This window comes from Megalops cyprinoides, chromosome 7 (genome assembly GCF_013368585.1).
Source record: "Megalops cyprinoides isolate fMegCyp1 chromosome 7, fMegCyp1.pri, whole genome shotgun sequence".
Taxonomy (NCBI): Eukaryota; Metazoa; Chordata; class Actinopteri; order Elopiformes; family Megalopidae; genus Megalops; species Megalops cyprinoides.
In genome coordinates, this window is record NC_050589.1 from 22522358 (window position 1) to 22548366 (window position 26009).

General features: G+C 42.0%; 1 protein-coding gene across 1 annotated transcript in view; it reads left to right on the forward strand.

Moving 5' to 3' along the window:
- Nucleotides 1-26009, forward strand: part of LOC118780237 (ERC protein 2) — a 259125-nt gene that overhangs the window by 171566 nt on the left and 61550 nt on the right. The window contains exon 17 of the mRNA XM_036532645.1: nt 20659-20806. Coding sequence (XP_036388538.1) covers nt 20659-20806 — 148 coding nt within the window. The remainder of the gene's footprint in view (nt 1-20658; nt 20807-26009) is intronic.

A 26009-nucleotide genomic window follows, 5' to 3' on the forward strand; every position in this document is an offset into this window, starting at 1 on the left:
TTGAACTCACCTACACTGCCCAACGCTGGTGGTGGTGTTAACTGTGAAATCGCCTACACAGCTCAACATTGCCAGTAGTGATGACCTTAAAATCACATACAAATGCCTAAAACTGCTGGTGTTAATCTTGAAATCACCTACCACAGGGCAATACTGCTTTAGTGTTACCCTTCAAAGCCCATACCACTGCCCAACGCAATGTTACCCTAAAATTTCCATTTTACGTCCCACAGTATTAACACTACCATCAGCTACTGCTGCTTATTACTGCTGTAATGTTAACCCTGAAACCACCTACCCCTTCCCAGCTTTATGCACAGTATTAACACAAAATATCCAGTGCTGTGTTGTGTCCGGAGGAATTAACCCTGTAATGGCTGATCACTGCCTGTTGTTGCCCAAGATAGTATGCTTAAAATTTTTCCACCACAGCTCATCACTACCTATGACTTTAATGCTTAATAGATTTTCCTGAGCCAAAGGTGTTAACCCTGAAACATCCTACAGCTGTCTGTCACTGCACACAATGTTACCCTTAAAACCACACAGCACTGCTCTAGATAAACTCTAGAAGAACCTACCACTGCCCACTGCAGTAACAGTACACTCACCTCATATTGCCAACCTGTATCTCACAGCATTAATCACCCAGAGAATTGCCATAGGTCTGTGGCTTTATTATATTTGGACATCACAGTGGTTGGGGTGATGTATGACCTGCCGACAGGTTTTATGTCACACTTTGCGATGTAATTTTTTGGGATAAGAAGTTGGCAGGGCACACAGCTGCTGAGAGAGCCTGGTCTTAGAGCTTCTGTCTGGTGCCAGCCTGCCTCCCGGCTATCCCTGGCTGCCATACACGTATCCATAGTTCAGCGCCAACACGCTTAACACACACGTGACATGATTTCAGTTAATCAGGTTACACCTTTGAGGAGAGCTAGACAATTTTTTAGGTAAGGGGTGAGGAACTTTAGTATAGATCATAGAAAAGCATGTTGTTCTTGTCTCCTTCCATTACCTGTTGATGAACAAAGATAAGGAGACAAAAGAATTTTCGGGTCTGGGTGACAAAACTGTTTACTTCTCATGTCTGTACTCCATATCTCTGCTTCAGTTTCATAATACCTGCTGGCATGGTTTTATTTTTCTTCTGAGGTTCTGTTCTGGGCTATAATTATCCTTTGTATGAGACTGTCAATTAATATTTACAGTTAGTATCATAGACAGAAGTTTATTTTCCTCAAGGTGAACTAAATAAAAGGTGGATTGTAACCAGTGATGAGAGTGATTGTGAGACTTGGCAATCTTTCACGGCTCTTGTGTGCCCTTCCAGTGTTTGGAAAAACATGTAAAAATAAAAAGGTTGTTTCAACTTTGGAAAAAAATTGACCTTAAGATATTGTAGTTTTCATGGTTATATATGAAAAAAATAACTTTGGAAGACAGAGGTGTGCACTAGATTGAATGTTTCTTTTATAGATGTGTTTGTGTTTTCCATTTTAAAAAAATTGCCTAATGCTGTCCCAAGAAACAAGATCTCTCAGAGGCAGAGAAAAGAGTAAAGTCAGCTATTACTGCTTGCCATCCAAACTCATAACTACAGAGAGACTCTTAAAAAGCTCACCGTATTGAATAGAGCTCCACAGTGTAAGCATTTAATAATCGCTTGTGGCTTCTGTTTTCTGCTTTGCTTTGTTTGAGCATGTCCAATATAACCAGTCAAAGGAGAATTTCTGCCAGTGATAACAGGCTGCAATTACATTGCTCAACCAAAGTTTTTTGGTGAGATGTTTTTTTGTAATACTATGCTCAGCAAAAGTACTGACTGATAATTTCCTCACAAACTATTAAATATCTTATACTTGGAGTCTATGGTTTTTTAATTTGTGTACCAACAGCCCAGATATCTCTGCAAGCCTCTTTACAAGGCCCTTGTGCCTAAACCCAGACTCTTGCCCCAACTCTGCCCAGCTCCCCTCATTCTATGGCCTGCTCAAATTGTTTCCAGTAAAAGATTGACTTCTAGATGTTCCCCCTGAGTGCTGCTTTCAAGCCACTGTGTCTGACACCACTTTATTTGCTAAAGGCTTAAGTTGTCAAGATTGCTCTTTTTTGTCAGAGGCGGAGTAACGAACCTGGTGTGCAAGGGTAGATCCCTCTCATTGGTGGCCCCACCCAGAGTCATGAGCTTCTTTGTTTTCAACTGCTTAAAGGGAGACGTAGTTCTGGAGAAAGTCCAAAGCAGATCCATAGCAGAAAGCCTACAGTGATCCAAGCATTGTTCCATGGCAATGGAAGGTTTAGGGTAGATTTGATTAAGTTCTCAGGTGAGGTTGCCAAGAAAGGGGCTCTAGTTAGTTTCTTCAAAAGTAATTACAACAGAGGGCACTCAGAACATGCTAATGCAAACGCAGTGACTGTCTGCTGTTTTGGGCACATTTGAAGTAGGGGGTCAGGGGGCAGTGTTGAAAATCGCTTGCTGTGAAAGTCCGGGTCCAGAATTAGTACTGAGTGCTGGTCCTGGAACTGAATGTGTTCATGCTTGTCCTAGACTGAAATAACCAGCACTCTGCTCATGGGAAAGACTTCACCTCTTTTTTCCATGGGGCTGATATATGTATATACATATTCCATGCACGGTTTGTGGTGCAGTGATCAGAGCACTGGACTCTCCACCTGACAGTTGTGGGTTCTAATCACAGATGGATTACGACTCTTGTACCAAGTGAGCAAGGCCCTTTCCCTTGACTGTTCCAATAAAAGCCCAGCTGTACAAAAGAGTTATGGTCTGTCTAAAATGTAACATTATTGGCATAATACGGGGTCTTTTATATCACATTATAAACTTAATGTTATTATATGTAGATATTACTGTAGGCATTAGTTGGAATATGTTGAGCCCTGTCACTTGTGCTTCCTTCCTTGTTTGCCTTGTTTGTAGATACCAAGTGAAGTAGCAGGTGTTCTTTCCTCTCTCGCTCTCTGTGCTGTGTCTTCCCTCGCAGTGACTCGTTAATGTCTGTGTTATTTCCAGGTACACTTGTTGCACAGTAATTCAGTTTTTAATGGAGTCTGAATAACTCTTTCCTGCATACTGCCCTCCTCTGAAGTTTTGCCGCTGTGGTTTGTTTCCATTCCGCAGGCTCTTCCAATTGGTCCTAAATAGACTTTGGCTTGTTTTAAGCCCACTTTATTAGAATTTGCGGTCGTCTTTTGGATTCCAGATAGAAGAAGTGACACGAGCATTTCAAGATGCCGGGATGTAATTCGGTCTATTAGAGTTCATTAATTGTTCTGATCCCTGACGGTAAAAATATTGTCAGTGGGATAAAATCTGCCAAATGGATGAGGAGGAGGAGAAACTGGGCTTGGGGCCTTTGAATAAGACAGGATGACAGGATCAGAAGGCCTGTGTGGCTTTCCAGCTTCCTCTTATTGTTTTGTTCCCCTGCAGCCCAGAACCCTCCTCTTCACTTTTCAAACAGAGGATCAGGCAGAACAGGCACACCGTTACTGGCACCAACAGCAAAGACAAATTCACCAGTGCCCAAAGGCCCTCGCAGGGCAGCACACAGGCACATCCATCTCATTAATAACATCTACTGTATCGGTACATGTTAGACCCAGTCACGGCTGCTTGTTTTCGAGGAATTACCTCTTTGGTGAAGGCTAAATGTTGCACTGGCCCATTCTTGATATTGTCACACCGGCATGTTTTGTCATCCAGTCATTTGTGTTCATTCCAGTCAGGTCTGGAGTATATTCCGATTTCTGTGTTTCAAGCAGCCTGATGTATGAAGTCGTCCGCCCACCCCCAACCCCCTCACCGCAGGACTCTTGACAGATAGACATTTATAATGCCGAACGCTGAGCATAAAAGTGGAGAATGTAGATTTTTATAAAACGTGGGTATAACTGGCACAACTCTTTCAAATCTGATTCAAATTCATAAATGAAGACTCTTACTTGACGGATGGGTTATCAGGTTAGCAGTCAAATCAAAATTATTGACTGTTTCTGATTCAGGTCAGTAGCAAGGATTAATATCAGTCAGAAGTGCCATAATCCAGGACTGGAAGTGTGGAAGAGATGGAAAGGGAAGTGGAGTTTGCTTTTGCTGGTCATCATCTTTTTGGCCTTATCATTTTTGTAATGCTGAAATTGAATAATTAGAGACTTTCTGATGATGATACTCAGAAACTTTGTTAAAGTCTTATTGACGAAAGCATAAGCGCTTCATCCTTTAATGTTTTTCCAATATCTCTTAGTGTCTGGAGTACACAGCCCAAAACACAGACAGCGTTAATATGAATGACACTGTGCAGGAAACCCTGTGAGGCCTACATGCAGTGAGACCTAAGGAGAGCGTTAGAAGAATAACATTGTTTTCACAGACTCAAATTTAATCTCTGGAGACCATTCTGAATAGTTTTATGACTTATCATCCCACAAATCTGCAATTCTGTCAGCAGAGTCAACTTCTGTGTATGTGTTTTTTAATTAAATAGCATTTTGCAATCAGCTGGCCAGTGACAGAGGAGTGAAAGGGCAAAAAAAGATCCCTGAACAGGTGGCATGTGGCGGAGAGTATGCGGGCAGCGGAGTGCACGCTTCCCTGAGAAACTGCCACTGTGAATGAGCCTGTTTGTATTCGCTGCGGGTTCAAAGGCAGCCAGCAGACGTCTAATGGGGCTGTAAGGCATTACTATCTTGCCTCCCGAGGTCCTGACACAGTGCGTTTCCCTCTGGTGTCGTTGGGCCGCAGTCTCCAACAAGGAAGCGGGGCCCTTGGCGTTGAAAGCCGGATTAATGAGGTGGTAATGGTGCCCTTCAGTACCGCATATGTGCAGTGGCATGTACGAACTTCAAGCGCTAAATAAATTGTGCACTTTTTTTGTTGCCATAATTACAGGGCACCGTAATCAGTACACTGGTGTCTTTATTTAGGCAGCGCTTCAAGATCAAGGCTGTTTACTTGCACACCTTTGAGAATGCCACCTCAGGTCACACGGCCGCCGGAATGTTTCATCATCGCAAGCCTTTTTAACCATGTGACCAGAATGTTCAAGAGGTTCAAGGCTAGATCTGTGTACAGTCTCTGCTGGCCCAAGGTGCAAATTAGTTTGATTACAGAGCAGATATCCAACAAATGTCTCATTTTATGCACCTGTACCGTCTCCTTTGGGTCCTTGGTAAATTTGGATGGAGTATTGACAGTGAAATTATGGTAAGTTATCAAATGGCCAGGTACCAATAACATTTCTTTTTGATGTACAACTTTTTACAGCAAGCCTATAAATATCTAAGTTTGCTGAAGCTTGCCTAGCTCTATAATTATCACATTTTACAATCCACTCACTAAGTTGTGTATTTGAATTGTGTTCTGTAATTTAAAGAAAAGGAACAAGGTAGCGAACAGAAAAAGAAACAGAAAAGAATTACTTCTTGTAATAGGCTTTGAACAATTCCTGAGTAATGCAGTTCTCAAAAAAACCTGGAATAATGTTGAATTTTGTAGAGTTTTGTAAACCTTTATTAAAAAATTAATCCTCATTTTAATGTCTTTGCAGAACATCTGCAATGCTACCCTGTTCCAAAAAACACAGAACATTTGTAAACATTTTTCTTTAACAGGGCTTGCAATAAAAAACCCTAATTAAGGCAAAGTCGGAATCAGAAGATTGTTAATTATTAGCAGATGTGGCAGAAAGCGTGGAAGATATTTAGGATCATGTTCCCCGGCGCAGTGAGGTCTGTTGCACACACCCCTCGCTTGCGCGCTTTTGTAGTCTCACCAAATGAAAGTGTTTGTTTGAAAAACAGGCCACTGTGCAGTCGATCAACTACCATGCCACCCCAATGTGCCCCCTCCTCCAGGTGGCTTGACTGTTGAGTTTCTCCACATGTTTTCCCTGTGTTCCCTGCAGGCGTGTAGATAGTCAGCACACACGCAGCTGCTGTGGTAGTCGCAGGACAGAAGCATGTGTCGTGCGTCTTTGTTTGTGGTTTCGTAGGTTTAATTTCTGGTTGAAGGAGCCTGGTAATGCTGTGGGTAGCATTACGGTGGCGAAACAGTTGAAGTTCGTCCAGCAATAACAGCAAAGTAATTCTGTGGCAGCAGGCCACCTCGCCTGGCAGTGGTGTGAGGCGAGGTGTGCCGGGGCTGGTCCCCATCGGAGAGGTCTCTCTCAACATGGACCTCCTCACAAATAAAACTCAGCAGGCTTCCTGAGGAAGTGGATGTTTTTGGTCAAATCGCAATGAACGTGGTGATATGCAGATTGTACGCTGGCGGACACCCACAAACAAACATTACATTGCAAGACTTTAATCGGCGTCTGAGCCAGCCCTTCGAGTCAAGGTTCCTCTGAGAGACCTATTCATAGATTCCTTTGTTTCCCTTTTCTGGCAACTGTTGCAGCATACCTGATATAACAAGCAAGAGTCAGGTTGATTTATTAGGGGGTGTTGTGATGATAATTGCATCTTATGTGCTCTCCCATTACATCAGATCAAGGTTTTTTATGAGGGATTGAAATCGTGGGAGTTTATTAGCATTTACAGTGCAAAGGATGCCTGCTGAGTTTTTGGTCATTTTGTGATATTATCTCGGTGTAGATTGAGAAAAGTCAGTTGGGAGTACAATTGGTATCACTTTTGCTTGCCTGTTTTCAGTTTTTTTTCACTAAATGTCATGTACTTTTGCTCCACCACGCAAGAGGAAGTCAGTTGTTTTCCCTGTCGGCAGCCATCTCTGTGCCCAGAGTCTGTTACATTTTAAATTCCAAAGACGGACGGCGAGCTTGGCGGGAACATCAACAGCGGGGCCAATTCTGTGTTGTTCTATTGAAGGATTGGATCCAGAAGAAAAGCTGCCCTCCTCTCATGGGGTGTCGGCTCTGGCATCCCCCCCCCCCCCCCCCATCTTCAGTGTTCCAGTGTTGTTTTTACATGCGCTCACCCTGTGACCCACACCCCATGCCTCCCCAGTGCTCTCTTTACCCTACGTTGGCCTTGACGCCCTAAAGACATTGGTGCTGTGTGGGTTCATGACTCACAGAAAAGCCCTTTGAGGTGATTTTGAATAAAACTACAAGTATGGTTTTGTTTACAAATGTAATCAGAGGTGGTTTGGTTATTTTGCTTGTATGCGTCCTCTAATCCTTTTGTGGCAGCATATTCAAAGCTTTTAGTGGACTTGCATTTTGTCTAAAGACTCAGTATTAAAAGGAAGTGGTGCGGGAGGTGGGGTGGGGGGGAGGGTCATTTAAGTTGACAGGCAGAACATGAGAGTGGTGGAAAGAACAAAGCTGTATTAAATTTGAACTTTCTCTCCTAAGTCTTTACCGATGATTGCTCACGGCACAGTAATTTGGTGCACATTAATTCCTGACCGTATAAATGTGGTGCTTCCTGCGTGCACATTGTTATTAATCACATGCAAAAGAAAACTTGAATTCTCATGCAAACATTTTAAAAAATTTTTTTTTTTCCTGGAGAGAAAAATGAAGCAGTAGCTTGCCATTGCCAATGAGGCTGAACCCCCATTTAGTGCAGCCATTTATTACTGCCCTCAGTGTCCGCTGTTTGAGGTGTCACCCCGTCTCAGTTGACTTCTGTTGAAGCTGCCAGTAGATCACATAGGACTGTTGTCTGGCAAACCGCTGAGATGGATTAGGCTCTGCTTGAAGGAACATCCCTCAGGAACCAGAATGTAGCATCTATGCAGTTTCTTCACACGCAGTGTTTTTAAAATGCCTTGCAAACTGCCATTTGGAAACCATTTGTGATGATTTCTTTTCGCACAACGTTCCTTTACCGGTAAAGAAAGGTCACTGTGCTGATCTTATTAGTGCTGACTTGCAAGAGCTAGAAACCAACTGGAAAGCTCTTGAGGTCCAACTGTTCAAAAAGATGTTGTCTGAATGGACTGAGTAATCCCCCTCCAGGTGAAAGGCATGTAGCCATGCCGACAGGTGAAAAGAAAATTCTGAGAGGCGTTGACTGAGGGCCTGAATGCACCCCGGGGATGTGAAGGAGACTGACCAGGTCAAAACTAAGAGCTCAGTGAGTTCAGTGGATCATGAACTCCAGGGATCAAGGGCTGAAGCCAGGGATGGTGAACAATCTGGAGATGAAAGGTGTCTCTCACAGCAGATGGGCATAGAGAAAACCGCTCATTTGCTTAGCAGATACTCTTATGAAGTGCAGTGTGCTATAAGTATAGAATTTAATAGCATGTGCACTTGTAGCCCCTTGCCATATCTAGATTTCTACCACAGCAATCAATGTAAGGTACTATAACTTACTATAACCCCCCCCCCCACCACCACCACCACCACCACCACCACCACCAACTCCACTATAACTGCTATAGAGGGTTGATTTCAGATACATTTCCTGTACATGTACCCATTTAGTATAGCTCATAGGTAGGTCTTGATCTGGTTGGGGGGGTAGGGGGGTTGGGGTGGGACCTGAATCCTTGATTGGAGGTTGACTTACTTAGATGTAACTGGTAGGAGTAGGACACAAGGCAGTAAAAAGCCAGATAAAAGTAGAGGTATAGTTTGTGACCATGAGAACCACCACAGACAACAGAGCACTACTAGGACTCTGTAGCAGAAAGCTCTGTAACTTAAAGTAAAATACCCACAGTACACAGCAAATGTTAGATGCAGCCGTTTCAGTAAAGATGGTAAAAAAGCACATCATAAAGTTGAAGGATATTCATGTGTACTTCAGCTGTATTACTACAAAAAGCATAGTGACTCAATCCACATGGGATCTCTAAATTGGCTGAAAATTGAGACGTGCCTTAATGACCACTACAAGTAATACCAAAAGTGACCATATACATAAATATAATTTGCACACATTACTTGGTGGTCTTTAATATGCCTGAATATATGCCCTGACTGCAGTTGCTCTATTTGAATGAGTCTCTGGCATGATGCTGGGAAATCATTGAGCAAAATCTTCCCAATGATCCCACTTTAGCTCAAAAGGGGTGGCGAGTTGGCTTCTATTGTCTGGGTGATGTTGTTGATGAAATGGAAAAATGTCTAAAAAGCCAGTTTCCTCTTCCAGTGGCAGCAGAAGTCACATTCTGCTCAAGTGACCGTGGAGTCTCCCACGTGACCGCACAACCTCGTGTGGTTAACTGTCGGTTCACCGCTCATGTCTTGATTTGGAAAAAACGGTGGGCACCAGTTACGTTCCCTCTGTTTCACTTCTTCTTTTTATAAACCTCATCAGAGTCAGAGATTTGGACTATCTGTTCTCCCGGTCTTTGATACTTTTAGCAGGCTTTTGGACGCCTCTCCAGTCAATATGCCCATTACATTTTTAGACTGTAGTTAAAAGAGCTGAAAATATATATATAAAAAGAAGAGAAATGGGAACAGGAAAACCATGTAGGGTAATTGAAGGTTTGAAAGTAATACTTAGGCCCATGATTGCCATTTCAAAGTGTTTGCATAACCTCCTTGAACTTAATATTTGGCCACACTTGAATAAGGCAAGAAAAAATGTGAAGTGAAGATGTAACCGGGCTATCTTCCAGTGAGTGTCTGTCCTCTTTGAAGTCTGCCAATTACCCTGTGTCCAGCAGCCCCGCCCTGAGGCAGCAGCTGTCTTCCCGTGTGCCGGTTGTTTGACGTATGGCTCAATCCTGAGCATGTTTTTTTTTTTTTTTTTTTAAGGAAGGCTCCAGAGCTGCGCAGGGTTTGTTTACATGACTGAGAGACAGAAACGGTTTCCTCGCCATCGTTAACACCATGGCATGTTGAAGACTGCTTGGCCTTTCTCAGAGGCACAGAGAGTTGTACAAACAATCTGAGCAAGAGAGATAGGCTAGGGCTTGCCAGTGTAGGTTCGGACGTTTGTAGGAACAACCAGACAGCGTGTGTGCGTGTGTGTGTGTGTGTGTGTGTGTGTCTATACGTAAGGGCCAGCACAGACATCTACACATGGTGCTGCAGGATGCTCTAATTATTTTAGCTGAATGGCTCAGAGTTTACACTAAATGTTTGCCACAGTGACCATCTGCCCACAGCCATTAGCACAGGTTCTGGTCATCATCTTCAGGTTCAATGCATCGTATCTGAAATCTGCCATTTTCTCTTCTTTTTCTTTGTTGATAATCCTTCACAACGCCTTCGTTCTGTTTATGTGTGGTTTGAGAGCCATTTCCATTTGTTCATTTATCTCAATTCTTGTTTTCTATCATTCCTTTTTCCCCCTATTGAGAGCTTTCAAGAGGGCAGCTGTACGTTTTCTTTCTAAATGAGCCTTCAAGTTAATACCCAGGGCAATATGCACTTGATTCAAAAGTCTTCCATGAGGTCTACCACACACAGCTTCTTATTATAGAAGCCCTATCTCTCCCGTCAGCTGTGCTGTGAACTTGCCCCTCCAGTTCCCAGTTTCTCCTTTGCAGTTTGGGGATATGGGATAAAAAAAAAGCTTTCATTAGCTCTTTCAGGTCTGTTTGATTGCCACTGTTTGGGAAAATGTAACTTTTTTTGTTCCTTGGATAAAATCCATGGATGTAGTTTGATCTTTTTTTTGTATGGTGCAACAGTTGATTTAGGGGTCACACAAAATTGTTCCAGCGTGTCTGCTTTGTAGAACAATACTTAGCTTCCAACTGTATTGTGCACTGTTCACTTGCCTCTTTGTGTTCTTTTATTCCTGTCTTTTACTCTTTTTTTAGTTTCCTCCTTTATTTGATCTTCATTGACTCACTGGAGTCCTCTCAGATGCTTATTAATATGCATAAGTGGTTTTGAGCCTCAATTCTCCTGTCCTTCATTTTTTAATATCATTCCCTGATAAAAAAAGAACATAAAAACACTTATTTGCATAAGTACAGCATGCATTCTTTCCATGCATACCTGAATGCACTGTGCAGATGCACCGCATTCAAGCAATTGTTGATTAATAAATCCTGCACATGTACTTCATCAGTAAAAATTAGGTTCTATGAATCACATACACACTTCAGGCACTTTGGGAAATTGGGAAATGACCTTATCTTTCACAGAAATCAGAGTTTCATGCAATAGGAAAAAGGAACATCACCACATTACTATGATCAATGGAAACCATAATCTTTTTAACAAGGAATGTTATTCTGAAACAATGGCATTCTTCTCTTTAATGTTATTTAGTATTATAATGATAAAGGAAGGTTTAATTGTTAGGATTTTAGTGTCTATTGCAACAGTCAAGTTGTGACTATTTTGTCTTTCCCATTTTGCTTGTCTGTTCATCTTGTTATTCAGAGCTCTTTCACCATGCTGTTGTCGTTGGATGTGTTTGTATGCCATTGCACTGAGGGTTACACAGTCCTGGCATTGCAGACATTTAGCGGCTTTCACGGATGCTCTCCCATGATCGAATTCCTCCTGGAGACAAAAATAATGGCGAAAGGCGCTGGGTAGGTGTCCAAGGATGAGTGGACTGGCCTGTAGGCATGGGTTGATGGCCAGAGAGGAGCCTGCAGTCAGTTTGTGTTTTCCTGCTTTCTGCACGGTTCACTCTGCAGCAAAAATATTATTTAACTGAGAAAAAAAGAGCTGAAAGGAGAGTCAAAAACCCCTAACATTTATTTCTGGTTTCTTTGGAGAAAATGGTTGTACAATAATGAGAACAATGTGGAGACAGAGGGAAAGGGGAATGCGGGCCGAGGCGAGGACGCTCCATAAAGCGCTGTAATTTGTAGCTGCGGCAAACGCAGCGGAGAGGCCGCCCAGCGCAGCGCGCGCGGGGCACATCGGCTGTCCGTTTCCGCGCGCCGCACTCTGCCGTACGGTCTGACTTGAATTTCTTATTGCGAGAGTGCATACTTGAAAGTTTGTTTTATATTACCGTCACAAGTTTGGGATTGAAGGGGATCAAAGCGAGGGTTTATAAGTGTCTTAGGATTTGCCTGCCAGCTTTTTGCCCTGAGAGACAGAAACTAGGGGATGGAGTGGGGGGTTGGGGGGGCTGGAATGGAACGGAAGTGCCTGTCACACAGCATGGGTACAGCTGCTGAGAAGGGCCCAGAACCAGCAGAGGATTCCTCTGCAAGATGTTTACAGGCCCACAAAACCCATTCTTATTGCAAGGCCTGGATTGCTTTATGTATGCAATGCAATGCAATGTAACACGTTTTAAAAAATTTCCCTCTCCTTTAGTTTGTTCCTTTCCTTTGTCTGAAGGTACAGTAGTGGAAATAGAAGTACACAGTGTTGTGCATACTGAGTTTGACCCTCACCTCTTTTTGAGATGGGAAGGAGTTTAACACATCCCAGCTGCCGCATGGTCATGGTGCGTGCATGTGTGCTGGTCTGTTTGTGTCTGCAGGTTGGTGTTTATGTATGTGAGCTTTTACATGTGAGCTTGTAGTTCTTTAGAACAGGGCTTCCTGTAAAGTATGACATCTTGTTCTTTTTGTGTTTGTGTGTGTGTGTGTGTGTGTGTGTGTGTGTGTGTGTGTGTGTGTGTGTGTGTGCACGTGCACGCTGTCCTGTGGCCTTCTCTGCCCTCTCTGTCACTCTTCCCATCACCATTAATGTTGCGTAATGATCAGCTCTTTCACACTGAAAGAGATGCTGCTTCACGTTGACTCCCCATGTGACCCTCTTAGCTCAGGAAGCTGTCTGGAGGTTCTTTCAGGGAATGTCTTTTTGCTGTTGAAGGTGATGGAAGAGGGCAGAGTCAGGAGAGTCTCAGGGGCCCTTATTGGCACATTGCCATTATTTATCCCAAAGTGGAATTAAAACACACCAGCCCTGCTGGCTAATAACGACTAGACTCCCTGCTCTCCCCCTGTCCTAATTAAGAGGCAGCATTCCACTAAACTGCGGCCACTCACTCCACTGTCATACATGCTGAATATTCACATGACAGGAATCCACATTCAGATTAAACACAGACCTAATCAAAATTTGAAACACTTACTGGTCAGGTAGCCGACGGCATTCCGTATAAACAAGCAATTTTAGCTTCAGAGGCACACACATGACCTTATTTCCTGGGCCTGTTTCCTGACTGTAAAGACACCCTGCTTTAAAAGAGTCACATTCTTTAAAAACATGCACATGCAAGCACCCACACATACATACACACATATACAGTATTTAGAAGTAACTACCAAGACCCTGAAGAAGATGGATTATGAAATGTTTATAAATCAGTCATTTGTTGGCAGTCTGTACTCTATCAAATCAAAATGAAGAAAGTGCTTGTACTGCTTTCCATTTTCCTAACTATACACATATGAAAATGGAATAACTTGTCTTTTCCTACTTAAGTTCGCAAAGCACCTTTGCACACATGCATACTATACGTAATGTACCTGAACATGTTTATATTTGTCGGTGTTCTGGTTGGCAGTGCACAGAGGCCAGATTTCTATCAGTTGTTTCAGCTCTACCTCATCCAGCATTAATTAACAGATGAAATGACGTAGATTATTCCTCAGTCATAGATGTCAGGTCGAGTCTGTTTTTCTCTCAGGAGATGAACTGTCCGCCAGGATCTGTTGCCAAGCTGCCAAACGTGTTTCCCTTTTTATTGACTCTACAATCTCCAGCGAGAAGTGCAAGGTTGCTCCAAATGGGAAAAATGTGCAAGTAAAATTGTGATCTAACTGGCCGTTTCCTCTTTGCATCAACATTTATTTATACGGGTGCAGGCTGGTTTTCAAAAGATTGAAAGGAAGACAGCCAGAGCCGAAGAATTCCATGTACCATATATCTGTATGTTGGGCAGACATTACATGTATGCTTAATTTAAAAAAAAGGTCTCCCCCTGCAAGTGGGAGATATTTTTCACTTTGTTAAAACAATTTTCAAGGTCACAAGGTGGTCACGTCATCGGCCGGGAGGTTCTGTTTGGCAGCCAGCATTAGCAGCGAGAAACAAATGCTTCCCGTGTTTCCTTCTACCAAAATGAATTAGTTGCCAGTAACAGCTTGCAAGGACTTCAAAGGTAGAGCAAAAAAAAACTTTTCAATGGCAATAAATTCTTCTTATTAGACCAATTTTGTGGTTTTAGCCCATAGCTCCGCATGAAGTGTTTCATAGATCAAAAATAATCATAACTTGTGAATGTTGATATCAGGAGGCAGCAAAGACCACATTTGAAAGTGCCACAAAGGGCTTTAACATGTGAAAAGGCTGAATTCGTAGTAACTGAGATATACCCACAAATGGAGTTTTATTTGAACTGTTAGCGAATCACAATACTGTATGTGTTGGATTGCTGAAAGCGTCTTTTATACCACTCAGGGTTTGTTTCTAGAATAAGTAGACTTGCTCTTCTGAATTCTTCTGAATAGAAGATTATTCTTCCGTGTGGATTTTGGTTAGAAAGAATGCAAGAATGCATTTTCACTCATCTTTTCCTTTAAGCTGAAAAGAATGCAAAATTTGATCTACAACATCACTGCTGCAGTTGAATATATTTATGTTCAAACTACAGACTATACCAGAATAACAGATGTTTACCTTCTTTTTGCATTGAAAGCAAACATTCTTTGGTATTTTTTTTTGTTTTTTTCTTGATGTTGATTGAAATTGTGAAATGCATTTTCATTTACATTTGCATTCTTTGTGTTGTGTATTCTTGAGGTGAGGTTCAGGAAACTGGATGCATAAGTGTATAATTTATTCACAGAATGAAAGTGCTGAGCTTACTCTGGCACTTGAAATGCATTCAGAAGCCTCATTGACACCATTGAGCATTTCGGAAATGAACACAGAATTATCAATTCACTTTGAAATGGTGGTTGGTGACAAACTGCTGACAAACATTTTTCCTTGTGTATATTGTCTAGAGATCAACACTGCCTTTTACATGTAATGTGCACAGCGGTGAAATTTGTTGGTCATCTGGGTACCTCTCAACGCATCTGTTTTTCCCAGCGGCTCTCCAAAGCAGTCATTTCAGTAAGTCATAACACAAATTATAAACATGCACTCTTCACAGCGATGCACAGAAAAAACAACTTAGAAATACGCGGATTTGATTTAGTGGACTCTGGGGATCTTAAATCTTCGCGTTTTTTCGCCTCTTGGCGCAGGTGGCAGGAGCTCATTAAACCCCTTGCACCTCAGCGGGACCATCAGTGGTTTTAGTTTCTGCTCGCGACCTCTACTTAACCCAAGAGGTCCCAGGGAAACGGCGTGGTTCTGTGCGCTGGCCGGTCAGCATGCACGGCTGTGGCGGCCGCGGACATCTGCTTGGTAACGTCCCGTCTGCCATAACTCTGGCCCCTGCCTCAGAGACATCTTCATAGAGAATGCCGTGTGATATAGAGCCGCATGACCCAGATCAGCGTCATGCACTTTAACCATCTATCACCCGCCACATTGCATGGATGTCTCAGATGGTCAGACCTGCGATGGGCCTGCAATTGGTTTCACATGTTGCTGCAGTGTTGCGAAGAGTCTCGCCCTCCCCTAAGTAAGTCATCATGCAGGACGGCTGGAGGTTTTGAGGTGCTTGCGCTGCCGAACGGTACTCAGCACCGTGCCTCTGAAGTTACAGGATCCTCCCTCCCTCCCTCCCCCCCACCCCCGGCACCGATGGGAGACTGCTACCACGGATATGAGCGCTAGTCCAAGGGGAGCGAGAGACTGAAAAGTCATGTGTTTCACGCTCCTGTGGTCACAGCACTGACAGGCCAGCTGATATACAGTCACAACACTTCACTTACTGTGCCTAAGGGACCATTAACAAAAAGTGCTATCCAGGGTTCCTTAATGCGGAAGCACTTCAGTCATAGCAAGCATGAGGAGATTTAATCGCTTGGGCCGGCTTTTACATGGTCGCGCTACCTGAGCAGCCATCCTTATGTTAATACGGACTCCATGCTCCTTTGTTCTAAAGGTACATTCTTCAGCGTAGAGCTTCCATAGACTAATCCACCATCTCATGGAAAAAGGGTACTTTTGGGGCAAAATTAAGCAAAGTCATAAAGTGTTGTTTTTGAAAAGCTTTGTAGAATCCTGTCACAATACTGTGTTATATCATTCTTTGGTTATTTTCTACCAATGGGTAATAATTTACATGGAGAAACAGGTTTGTTACAGGATTCTAGTATTGTTCTGCTAGAGGAGTTAATGTTGAATTTCTCTGGTTCTATCATTTTGAGGCAAAGCAGTTGGCTTTGGCCATTTGCCTGGTTGGACTCATCTCTCGATGAGGTCTCCTCAAATGCTGCCCCCCTGTGGTAGGATATATTGTGCTGTTGGAGGATAATAAGGATAATAGGCCTGGGAGAGGTGAATTTCAATTGATCTCTTCTTGAGGTCATAACCCAGTAACCATTTTCAAGTTGTTTTATTAATGAACTTAATTTGCGAACATACCTGTGCACTAGTTCTTCACCTTCTTTTCAGAAAGCATTTGGGCAAATAGCAAATAACTCAGATTTTTTTTTAGTGTATTTCTGCTTTCTACCTTTTTTGGATACCCAGGAAATAGACCCACACACCAGCTCTTACCATATATCATCCATTATTTTCATTTTGCTTGTTGATGAATGGAACAGGTTGTGGGAACTCGGTCCAAAAAAACCCACTTTAGGTCCACTGCCAAATGACTACTCAAATTAAGAATGATTTACAGCTACGTTAAAAAATTAGCCTTTTCCAGAGAACGTTTCATTAGCCTTGTGGAGCGGCGTGTGGGATGTGAGAGAGGGGAAGTGGACCAGAGTGGATAATCAAAATAATGCCTGTCTCACGGCCCGGGGAAGAGATCTCTCATCACTATCAGCAGATTTGAAGGCCTCACCAAAACAACACGCGGAGGGGGCTCACCCTGGTTGGGGGCGGCCAAATTAGGAGCTCTCAGTGTATTCATTAGCCCACTGGAACTAGTTTTGGTCCGTGTGAAACACGGGTGGTATTTTGAATCATGTATTTCAACCTAATTTTTGCCTCAACACATCCATTTTTCCTCTGGAAAATATGTTAATACAGAGGATTGTTTTCCTTTTTGTTCATGTGTAACCAACATGTCATCTTAAAGCCAGAGAAAAATCAAAGTTTTCACGAGTACAGCACCATTTGGATCAGGTGGAGGAAATGGCAAACAGAGCAGGACTGGGCATGTTATGGTCTGTGTGATGTAGAAAGGAATAGACCTTCACACTGTTGGAATATTCCCAAGTGAAGACTTCACCGAGTGGTGAAATCAAGCAGTGTTTCAACTAAGGAGGTCTTCATCAAATCAACAGATCTGTATAAGTAGTACCTGTAAATTGTATGTGGACATGTACGATTAGTGTAGGAATTAATAAGTTAAAAAATCAGTCAGTTACAAAGTCATTCACTTATGTACAGTCAAGTTCCAAATGTGACTGAATAAATACACCTTGATTTTTTTTTTTTTTAATTTCTCAGGACGTGTGGAAATCTGTGGACATCCATACATTCTCCTTTCTTTTATGAATTAATATATTAATGAATTCAGCAACAGACACCAAAATTAAAACCAATAATGAAAACTTTTTTGTTTTCAATTCACTCAAGCCAGGAATTTGCTTTTTAACACTGTTTAAAACTATCACTGTGATTAGAAGCTTTAAGAGGGTTCAAATCAGCCCTGTCTGTGAAATGTGAAGCAGAAATGTGTTTTCCTTTTAAATTCAAGATTTTCCTTTTGAAACCAAAAAACAAATGTTTGCGTAATCAAGCAGATGAATAATGAGCCCATCCATCTCCTCCTGTAAAGATGCTCAGCAGGGCGGTGGGCATCTGCAGGTTCTATGGGAAGATTGATTTTAGTGTGAGCTTTCAGGATTTTTCTTAAGATAAGGTAAACCTTCTCTTCATGGATGAAACCAGGGATCAAGCAGGGTGGAGTGGGGCAGACGGTGGGCTTGTCTGAGCTCCTCTGCCATTCTGTTCCTTAATGTTGAATTATTATAAAACCCTCCTCCCTATTAATGCTCCTGCACTCTATTGTTAATATAGAGAAAGTGTTTATCAACTCCCAATGCATGTTTTTTCATTCTTTGCCCATATTTGCTGAACAGAAAGCGATGTCTCTGACACATGTTTAGACTGCCTTTTGATAAAATAATGTACACAAATTATTTTAAACACATTGTGTTTCCATTCCCTTCCCTTCCTATTTAAAATGTATAAAAGTATATATACAATTCCCTATGTATTTTTTTTTCTTTACCTTGTTATAATTTATTCTGTTGTATCCCATAGCATTCTAAAGTATATTTGTGAATAGAATGAGGCTTTTTTCTATAGGTACTTTATGCAAGAGGTACTTTATAGGTACTTGGTTGTAGTCAAGAACCTTATTCTTTTCTTGTACTTTCAGTAAACGTTAGAGGAATAACATTGAAGGTGTCGGGAGACAGAATGATATTCACTTCAGACAGCCAAAGCTGTGTGATTAATGGTACGATTAAGTTCAAAATCCACGTCAGCAGTCCTTGCTAGACACAATTAATTGGATAAAATGGTCAAATCCAGATGTTTGACTCAGATAATTGTACCAAAAACATAGTGTGGAATTCCAGACCAATAAGACTTTATTCTTAGAGTGGTGTTTATTTTTGGAGAAAGGTTATTACAGTAGGAACTTAAATCATGGAAAAAAATGTCGGTTGAAATACAAAATTTTTTTTGAACTGAAAACTAACAGGTTATACTGTCCCCCTTATTTACAGTCATTGTAGTTCACTGTTGTTTATGCATGTTTTACATTACATCCACAATGCAAAATATGGCATGATCAGAAAGAATAGGTGGAGAATATGCAGTAAAAAGATAAATAAAAGATTTTTTCTAATTAAGGAATTATTAATGAATTATTAGTGACAACAATATGCAGGCTTGACTAGGCAACAGAATGGGCATAATAAGCGGCATTCTCAAACATTGGGTGGCATATTTGATTTCTGCCTTCCTTGATGAGGGACTTCTAACCGGTTTGCAGAAAAAAGCCTGAAGAGAATCAAAATACAGAACTCGAATCAGACATAGTTGCAATATTTGGATCATTGCAGCAGCTCACAAAGGTGGATTCTGATGAGTGTCTGGAGGAAGGCCAGTGGTTAATAGATGTTATATTAAAGGAGAGGAAGGGGGGCAGTGGGGGGAGGTGGGGGGGGGGGGGGGGGGGGGGGGGTTCTGTGCACGGTGTGGTGGAGTCTTGGAAAAAAGGAAGTGGTTGATAAATCTCTTCTTTCTGGTGCATTGCGCTTATATACACACACATCCCGTGGTGGGCCTCCAGCGCTCATATATAACACGCCCAGAGGCGCGCGGAGAGACACAGAGAAGGACTGCATTAATCTGGGTGCACTGAACATGGCCAGCCCACTCGCCAAATGTTTGCTTTTGGCAAATCCCGCAAGCCAGAAAGCTTTTTTTTTTGTGTGAAAGTATTTCACATCCAAGTAAAACACCCACATGAAAAAAGAATTATAGCCGCTGATTTAAATGTGAGATTTAAGAGCAACCTCAAGTGTCATGCTCTCAAAAAATGGGCCCTATTTTAAGCATGAGAGTGTCTCGCATTTATATAGTGGCTTTGATCTGAGGATTTCTCACTTTGATTGCCTAATAATGAGGAGCTAATTTGTTTGGCGTAACATTTCTTGCCAGGAGAGTTATCTTGCATTGCTGTGGTCAGGCAAGAGTTTATTGAGCCAGTAAGACCGGAAATGATTGGATGCCCATATTGGGAATCTTGGGTTTCTACTACTTCCTCTACACTTTAGTGTTCAATTATGCTTGTGCAGCTACTCATTAAAATTGAGGAACCTTTAACATATACCACGCATCCGGTTTGTTTCATTATCCATTGCAAATGTGGCACACAACAGCTTTTTTTCTGGGAATATACATTTTCTCATTAAATAAATGTTACAGTGGTGTCTTCTGCATTTTTTACAATGCAAAACAGTTTCACAATCCATGACAGCATACTAAAAAGGTCCTGTACCCAGTGGGTAAGTTTTTTGTGACGTAGGCTGTGAGTTACGATATCCTGCCCGAAGGCTGATTCTTGTCCCCGGAGGTCATATTGTAGGGAACAGTCATCTCCTCTCATTGAGACTTCCCAAGTGTTTAACCACAGTGACAAGGAGAGCACAACCTTTTCCACGTTTCTTTCTTATGTCAGAACAAACATTCTGAGGCTGATGAAAGAAGAAAGCAGGGGGTTGTGGGTTGCGGTTACTTGACTAGTAAACCATACAGTTCACACGAGCCCATTGCATCCGCTCCCCACGTTCGAAGCTCCAGCTGACCAGGTCTCATGCATAGCTCTGGCTTTTTTCCCAATTAGTAAGGCTAATCAGCCTGGCTGTTACTCAAGGATGGATTTCCAGACCTATGAGCCAGTTTCCTTCCAGATGTCCTAATGCTGTTGACCAACCAATCCAGGATTCCCTTAAATTATTTGCAGTATTTCTTCTTTTATGGTAGATGAAATACATGAATGGCACAATGCAGGTATTGTAGGCCAGAATATCTCAGCAGGTGTTGGGTTTACATGTCTGAAATGTCACACCTGCGTTTTTGAGTTCTACACTGTTGCCTTGTTCTAGTACATCCATGTGCTGTTTTGCCACAGGGTAGCAATGTTAATGTGTTATCCCCACGTCACTTTCTCCCTACCCAGGCAACAAGCCCTCCTGGCTGCCATCAGCGAAAAAGATGCCAACATCGCCTTACTGGAGCTGTCTGCATCCAAGAAGAAGAAGACCCAAGAGGAGGTGATGGCGCTGAAGAGGGAGAAGGACAGGTTGATGCACCAGCTCAAACAGCAGGTATGAGCTGTGTCCAAGGACCCAACCAACTCCACCATATTCTACAACATACAGCTACAGGTTTAGTAGATCGTATATAACAGGCTAAACTGTACAGAGCACAACTGTGTGAGTGCAGTTTTAACAAAAACTTCAAATGACTACAGATACATGGAAAAACAGGTGGTCAACATGAAACTGACTTTGGAGATAGAGGACAACTGGGACCAATCATTGTAGAGAAGATTGTTATGTATTTTTTAGGTTTCTTCCTGTATGTTTTTCCCTATAGTCATACCTGATGCGGGAGCACACCTTCAAAGTTCAGTGAAATGCTTCCGGGGCAGAAAAATATCACTTGTATCTACATGTTGGTTAACTTGCCTATTAGCATTGAAAAACACATAGCATATGTTTTCACTCTTTATCTTTGTAGTCATGTGTTTCTATCCTACATGGAAGCAGCATAGTGCTGTTGCTGTGATATCAACATTGAATAGATACAAGTGGCGTCTTTTCCCCCGGAAGCATTTCACATGGCCTGGGGAAACTGGAGGTATGACTAAATGGGAAAAAAATACGGGAATAAACATAACGCCACATAACACCGGGGATAGCTGTTATTGTTCTAAAAATAGCTATTCGATATATCGCAACGGCTAAATTTCCCAGCCCTACTCTGTGATTAAATTTCACATGTTCTGCGCTACTTTATTTTACAATTCTGAGCTTTAACTCAATTACAACTACTGTAATGCCAATGTTTAGAAACCTGCAAAGAAAGAAACATTAGGCCGTGAGTCATTATTATCAACAATATCTAGTATTTCATTTAACAAAGGTGAAGCTAGCAGGTTGTAGGGAAACTACATTATTTTTCAGTTTTAAATGATGCAGGTAGATTCCACCCCAAACACTGATCATTGATCAGCTTTTGGAGGCTGAGGTAGAAACTATCCGTCTCCAAGAAATGTCTGTAGTCATGGTACTCTTGGCATTACAGTAGACTGCTTGGAAGGGAGTCTGCACATGATTTAGTAATTCTTGAGGGTCTTTTAGTAACAGCGCCAACCACATCAAGTGGATCCACTAATGAGGACGGCGCAGGACACCTGGGGAGGGCCTGGCTGAGTCACGGTGGATCCAGTGCAGCTTCGCAGCCTGTTCTTGGAAATTGCGCCATAAAATCAACAGCTGCCGCTTTGCTGCGACCCAGTGTTTGCTCATTTCCTCGTAAACACAAACATTTTTGTGGGGTTTAGAATGCGGTGGAATTCAGGGAAGGCCCATTATCTTTAATGCATGCATTTCTTTTACGTTTATGTGTCACAGTTTCCTGTGAGTAAATATCCAAGCTTGTGGTCCCCTGTGACGTCGTTTTATGGCCATAGACAAAGAGAAAGATGATCCCGGGCCTGAGCGATAAGACACAAGACTCAGTTCTATAGTAGTGTCCTCTCATTGGATTGCATTTGTTGCATCTGAAATTGTAATGAAACATGAAAAGAGCAGAGGGGCCTTGGCTTCTTAAGCAGTGTTAATGAAACGTTTAAGACATAACCACCTCCAGATGGCTGATCAAAGCAAGGCTCCTTTTCCACCACCTTGCTAAAATATTTTCAGAGAGGCCTTGGCAGTATTGCAGTTTTATGACTACATGCTGTCACTAATCCATAAGGGCCATTATCAGTCAATCAAGTTGTTTTTTCTTTCAGTTACCTTGATCCCACCAAAATCCATTGTGAACTTGTGGCGGATATGAAGCGCACACAATTTGCTGGGTTTTCCAAAAGGGCCTTTGGATATAAATTCCCACTAAAGGGATTGGAGGGATAGATGTAGGGCAAGAGGCTTTAGAAGCCATGTGGAGACTACTGTTTTTTTTTTTTTGTTCTGTATGTCTTTGGCAGCTGTGGTAGTAGTGGCCGGTGGGCAGACAGACAGTGGTTCAGACCCAGGCTCATGGTAGTGAGGTTTCAGTGTGTATTTCTCAGTGATGGCCTGAATGAGCTCTCAGCTTTTTGTTTGCTTAGCACGGCAGAATGGACAAGATATACACTGTGAAGAGCCCTAGTATTTTTTTTTACGACTTTGTCCCTTTGGAGCAATATTTTATGTTAAGAGTTGGGTACATGATGGTGTGCGCTGATCATCTCCGATCATAGGACATGGTGAAAGAAATATGCTTCAAAGTCCTTTTTCCACTTACTTGTACCAGAATGAATGCCAACTGTAAACCCATCGTCACATCTGTGTACAGAACACTTACTATGAGGGTACTTGTGAACATCTGTTTGAAAACTGACAGAGGCCAAGAGGGCTGTAATGGACATCCTGTAGGTCCACTTAGTCTCTCATTTTTTGGATTTTCTGTATTTGTGTGTATTTGGGCTGTGTCTCTTCAGTGTAATATTAACAGAAGGAAAAGCCTGCAGCTGATGGTCCTTTGAAAATATGCCATTCTATGATGAGAAGAGCTGTGAAGCCCTCGTCAAACTGGGGGGGTGGGAGTGGACTGTGAAGAGCGAGTTTAGACCTGTACACTTCACACTGTATCAAAGACTGCGTGTTGGAAGTGATGAATGTCCGGTGAGTGGTGGTGTTGGCCGTCATGATGACGTGGAGGTCAGCTCATGCTCATGAGTCAGCCGGATGGATGAGCCGCATGTCTTGAAATCCTGCTTTGATGGTGTTCTGTATAATTTAAAAAAGATTTTTTGCCTAAATCAAACTGCCTGTCTCTCTGAAGCAGACAGAAAAGATACCGTCACTCATGACGGCAATACTTACATCATTAAATCTGTTTTGCATTGTTCACTCAACAAATAAGTGTGACATTTGTAATGTGAACGTGTATGTCTGTGAGTATGCATGTGTGTGTGTGCGTGAGTGTGTGTGTGTGTGTGTGTGTGTGTGTGTGTGTATTGTTTGTGGGTGAATGCTGTACGCCTCTGTGGGTGTATGTGTGTGTGTATATGTATATATACACATATACACACACACATATGTATATTTGTATATGTTATTTGTCTGTGGGTGTGTGTTAATATGATATTCATGTGAGTGTGTGAGTAGGGGGGGGTGCCCGTCTGTGAGCATGTGCATGCGGAACAATGTGACTATATGCAGCAGGCCTTTTTTTGACCTGTGGGCCCTCCTTTTGAAATGTGATCATTGAGGGGTCCTTCACCCCCCGTGGCTGTCTCTACTGGGCCTGTACCCCAGCAAGCCCATCTTTAGGCAATGAGCACAGGAGAGCACTGCAGCGTAGCGGCTTCGAACCAGATGAGCTGGTGCCCCGTCTCACATTCGACAGTGCAGGGTAGTATTGATGAATGAGGAAACTATTGAGGAAGTGCCTTGTCCAGGAGTTGTGTTGCACATCTTATAATTCTGGCTTTTAAGAGCAACTGACACATTTCTAGGAGGCTTAACTGTTACATTCGTTTTTTTGCAGTCAGTTTCTTTCTTTGTTATCTGAAAAACGAGCCTTCATAAGTCAGTTCATGAATGGAAATACTTAGTGTTTCCCGTTATGATAGATGGTTATAGGCGTTTACTCTTTGAAGTCCTGAGATGATGGAAAAGAAACTCACATGGGGACACATTTTCCCCATCCACTGAATTCTTTTTGAAACCAAATATGTCTAGAGAAATGGAGTCATTCGAGTGCCCTATAGTAACATACAAGGTACCATGTACCAACCACCTCAACAACTGAGCTCTGCTCTGGGGAGATACACTCATGTTGCTGCTCTTAAAAATGTGGGAGGATGCTTGTGTTGATAGCTCATGAAAAAAGCAGAGCTTTGCTCTCCCATAAACTTACCAGTCTTTCATAAAATGTTCCGCGAATGATTCTAACATTAAATTGTTCTTGGCCATTGTTTTAAATAACAACCATTTCAAAGGCTTCTTGGTATGTCTTATATACAACAGATTGCTTTAACATTTCCAGATGTATTAATTTGTAAAATCTAGATTCAGTTTGGTCACAGATGTGCCACCCGCTAACGCTGGCACACTAAGTGAAAATTTATGCTGCCTTGGCAATCTTTACTAATCTACAAACGCAGATGCCCTTCTGATTTCTTCACTGCAAAAGACACCTGTGTCTCAAATGCAGGCACAATGAAAAGAATTACATACAACACAATTAAACCATGATTGGTACTCAAATTAACTGTGATTATATTCTAACACCACTGCGCCACTCATAGTGAGTGAAGTCTGCAATGAAGTTTCTAACACTTTACTATTGTAGACTATAGAAAGCAGAAGCTATATAACAAAGTATATTTCTGTTGCTTCGATAACTCCATTTGGCCCTGTAAGTGGTAGTGACCCACTTGTAGAGGTCACTGATTGAAAGCATTCCATTTTCAGTTGATTGTTCAGCCAAGGAATGCACAGAATTATCAGGATCTGTAGGGGAACAACTAGAATGCTAACAGACCCAATTGCTCCTGCTGTGAAATCTATTGTTACATAAGGAGTTTAAATTTTAATTTCTGTTGTATTGCTTATGTCTACATGTGAAAGCTGAGGAGGCTGCAGTGCAGACACTGTCCAAAAATTGCACTTAGGCTACCAATGGAAATCTTTACACAAGGTCACCTAGGTAAATAAATAAGAAAAAATAATAATTTAAAAACAACTTTCTGAGGCAGTCGTGTATTAACACTTATGTAAGATCATTCCATGTAAGATCATTGTAAGCAATACAAAAAAGTGTTTTGTGGAGAAAACACAAAACTAACTTGAGGAATGCTGCATGTCAAGTTACCTGTAATCATTTAAAGATATGGTTGTAATAGACAGCGTATAAAAATGCAGTTGAAAACAGCATTGTATTAATAAAGCTACAATAATGGAATCATTGACTATGTGAGACACAAATGCCCTGCCGTTCACAATGTTTTCTTGTGCTCCTTGTTTTTGTAACAACAGCAAAATATTGAACGAATAATACCATTCTTCATTGCACATCTACTAACACTACACGGTATAACTGAAAGATAAGTTTTGTTTTTGGTTCTGCATATTTTGTTGGATATCACCTGTTTGTTTACTGGTGTGTCTGTGAAAAGATATAGAGATAGTTTGAGTCCCACATCAGGGAACAAATACCATAATGAAGAAATGCAGTTGTCCAGATCGGGAAGGGAGAATCCACTGCCTTTGTATCTCGGTCCATTTGTGAAGCATTTGTGATGGTGGAGCG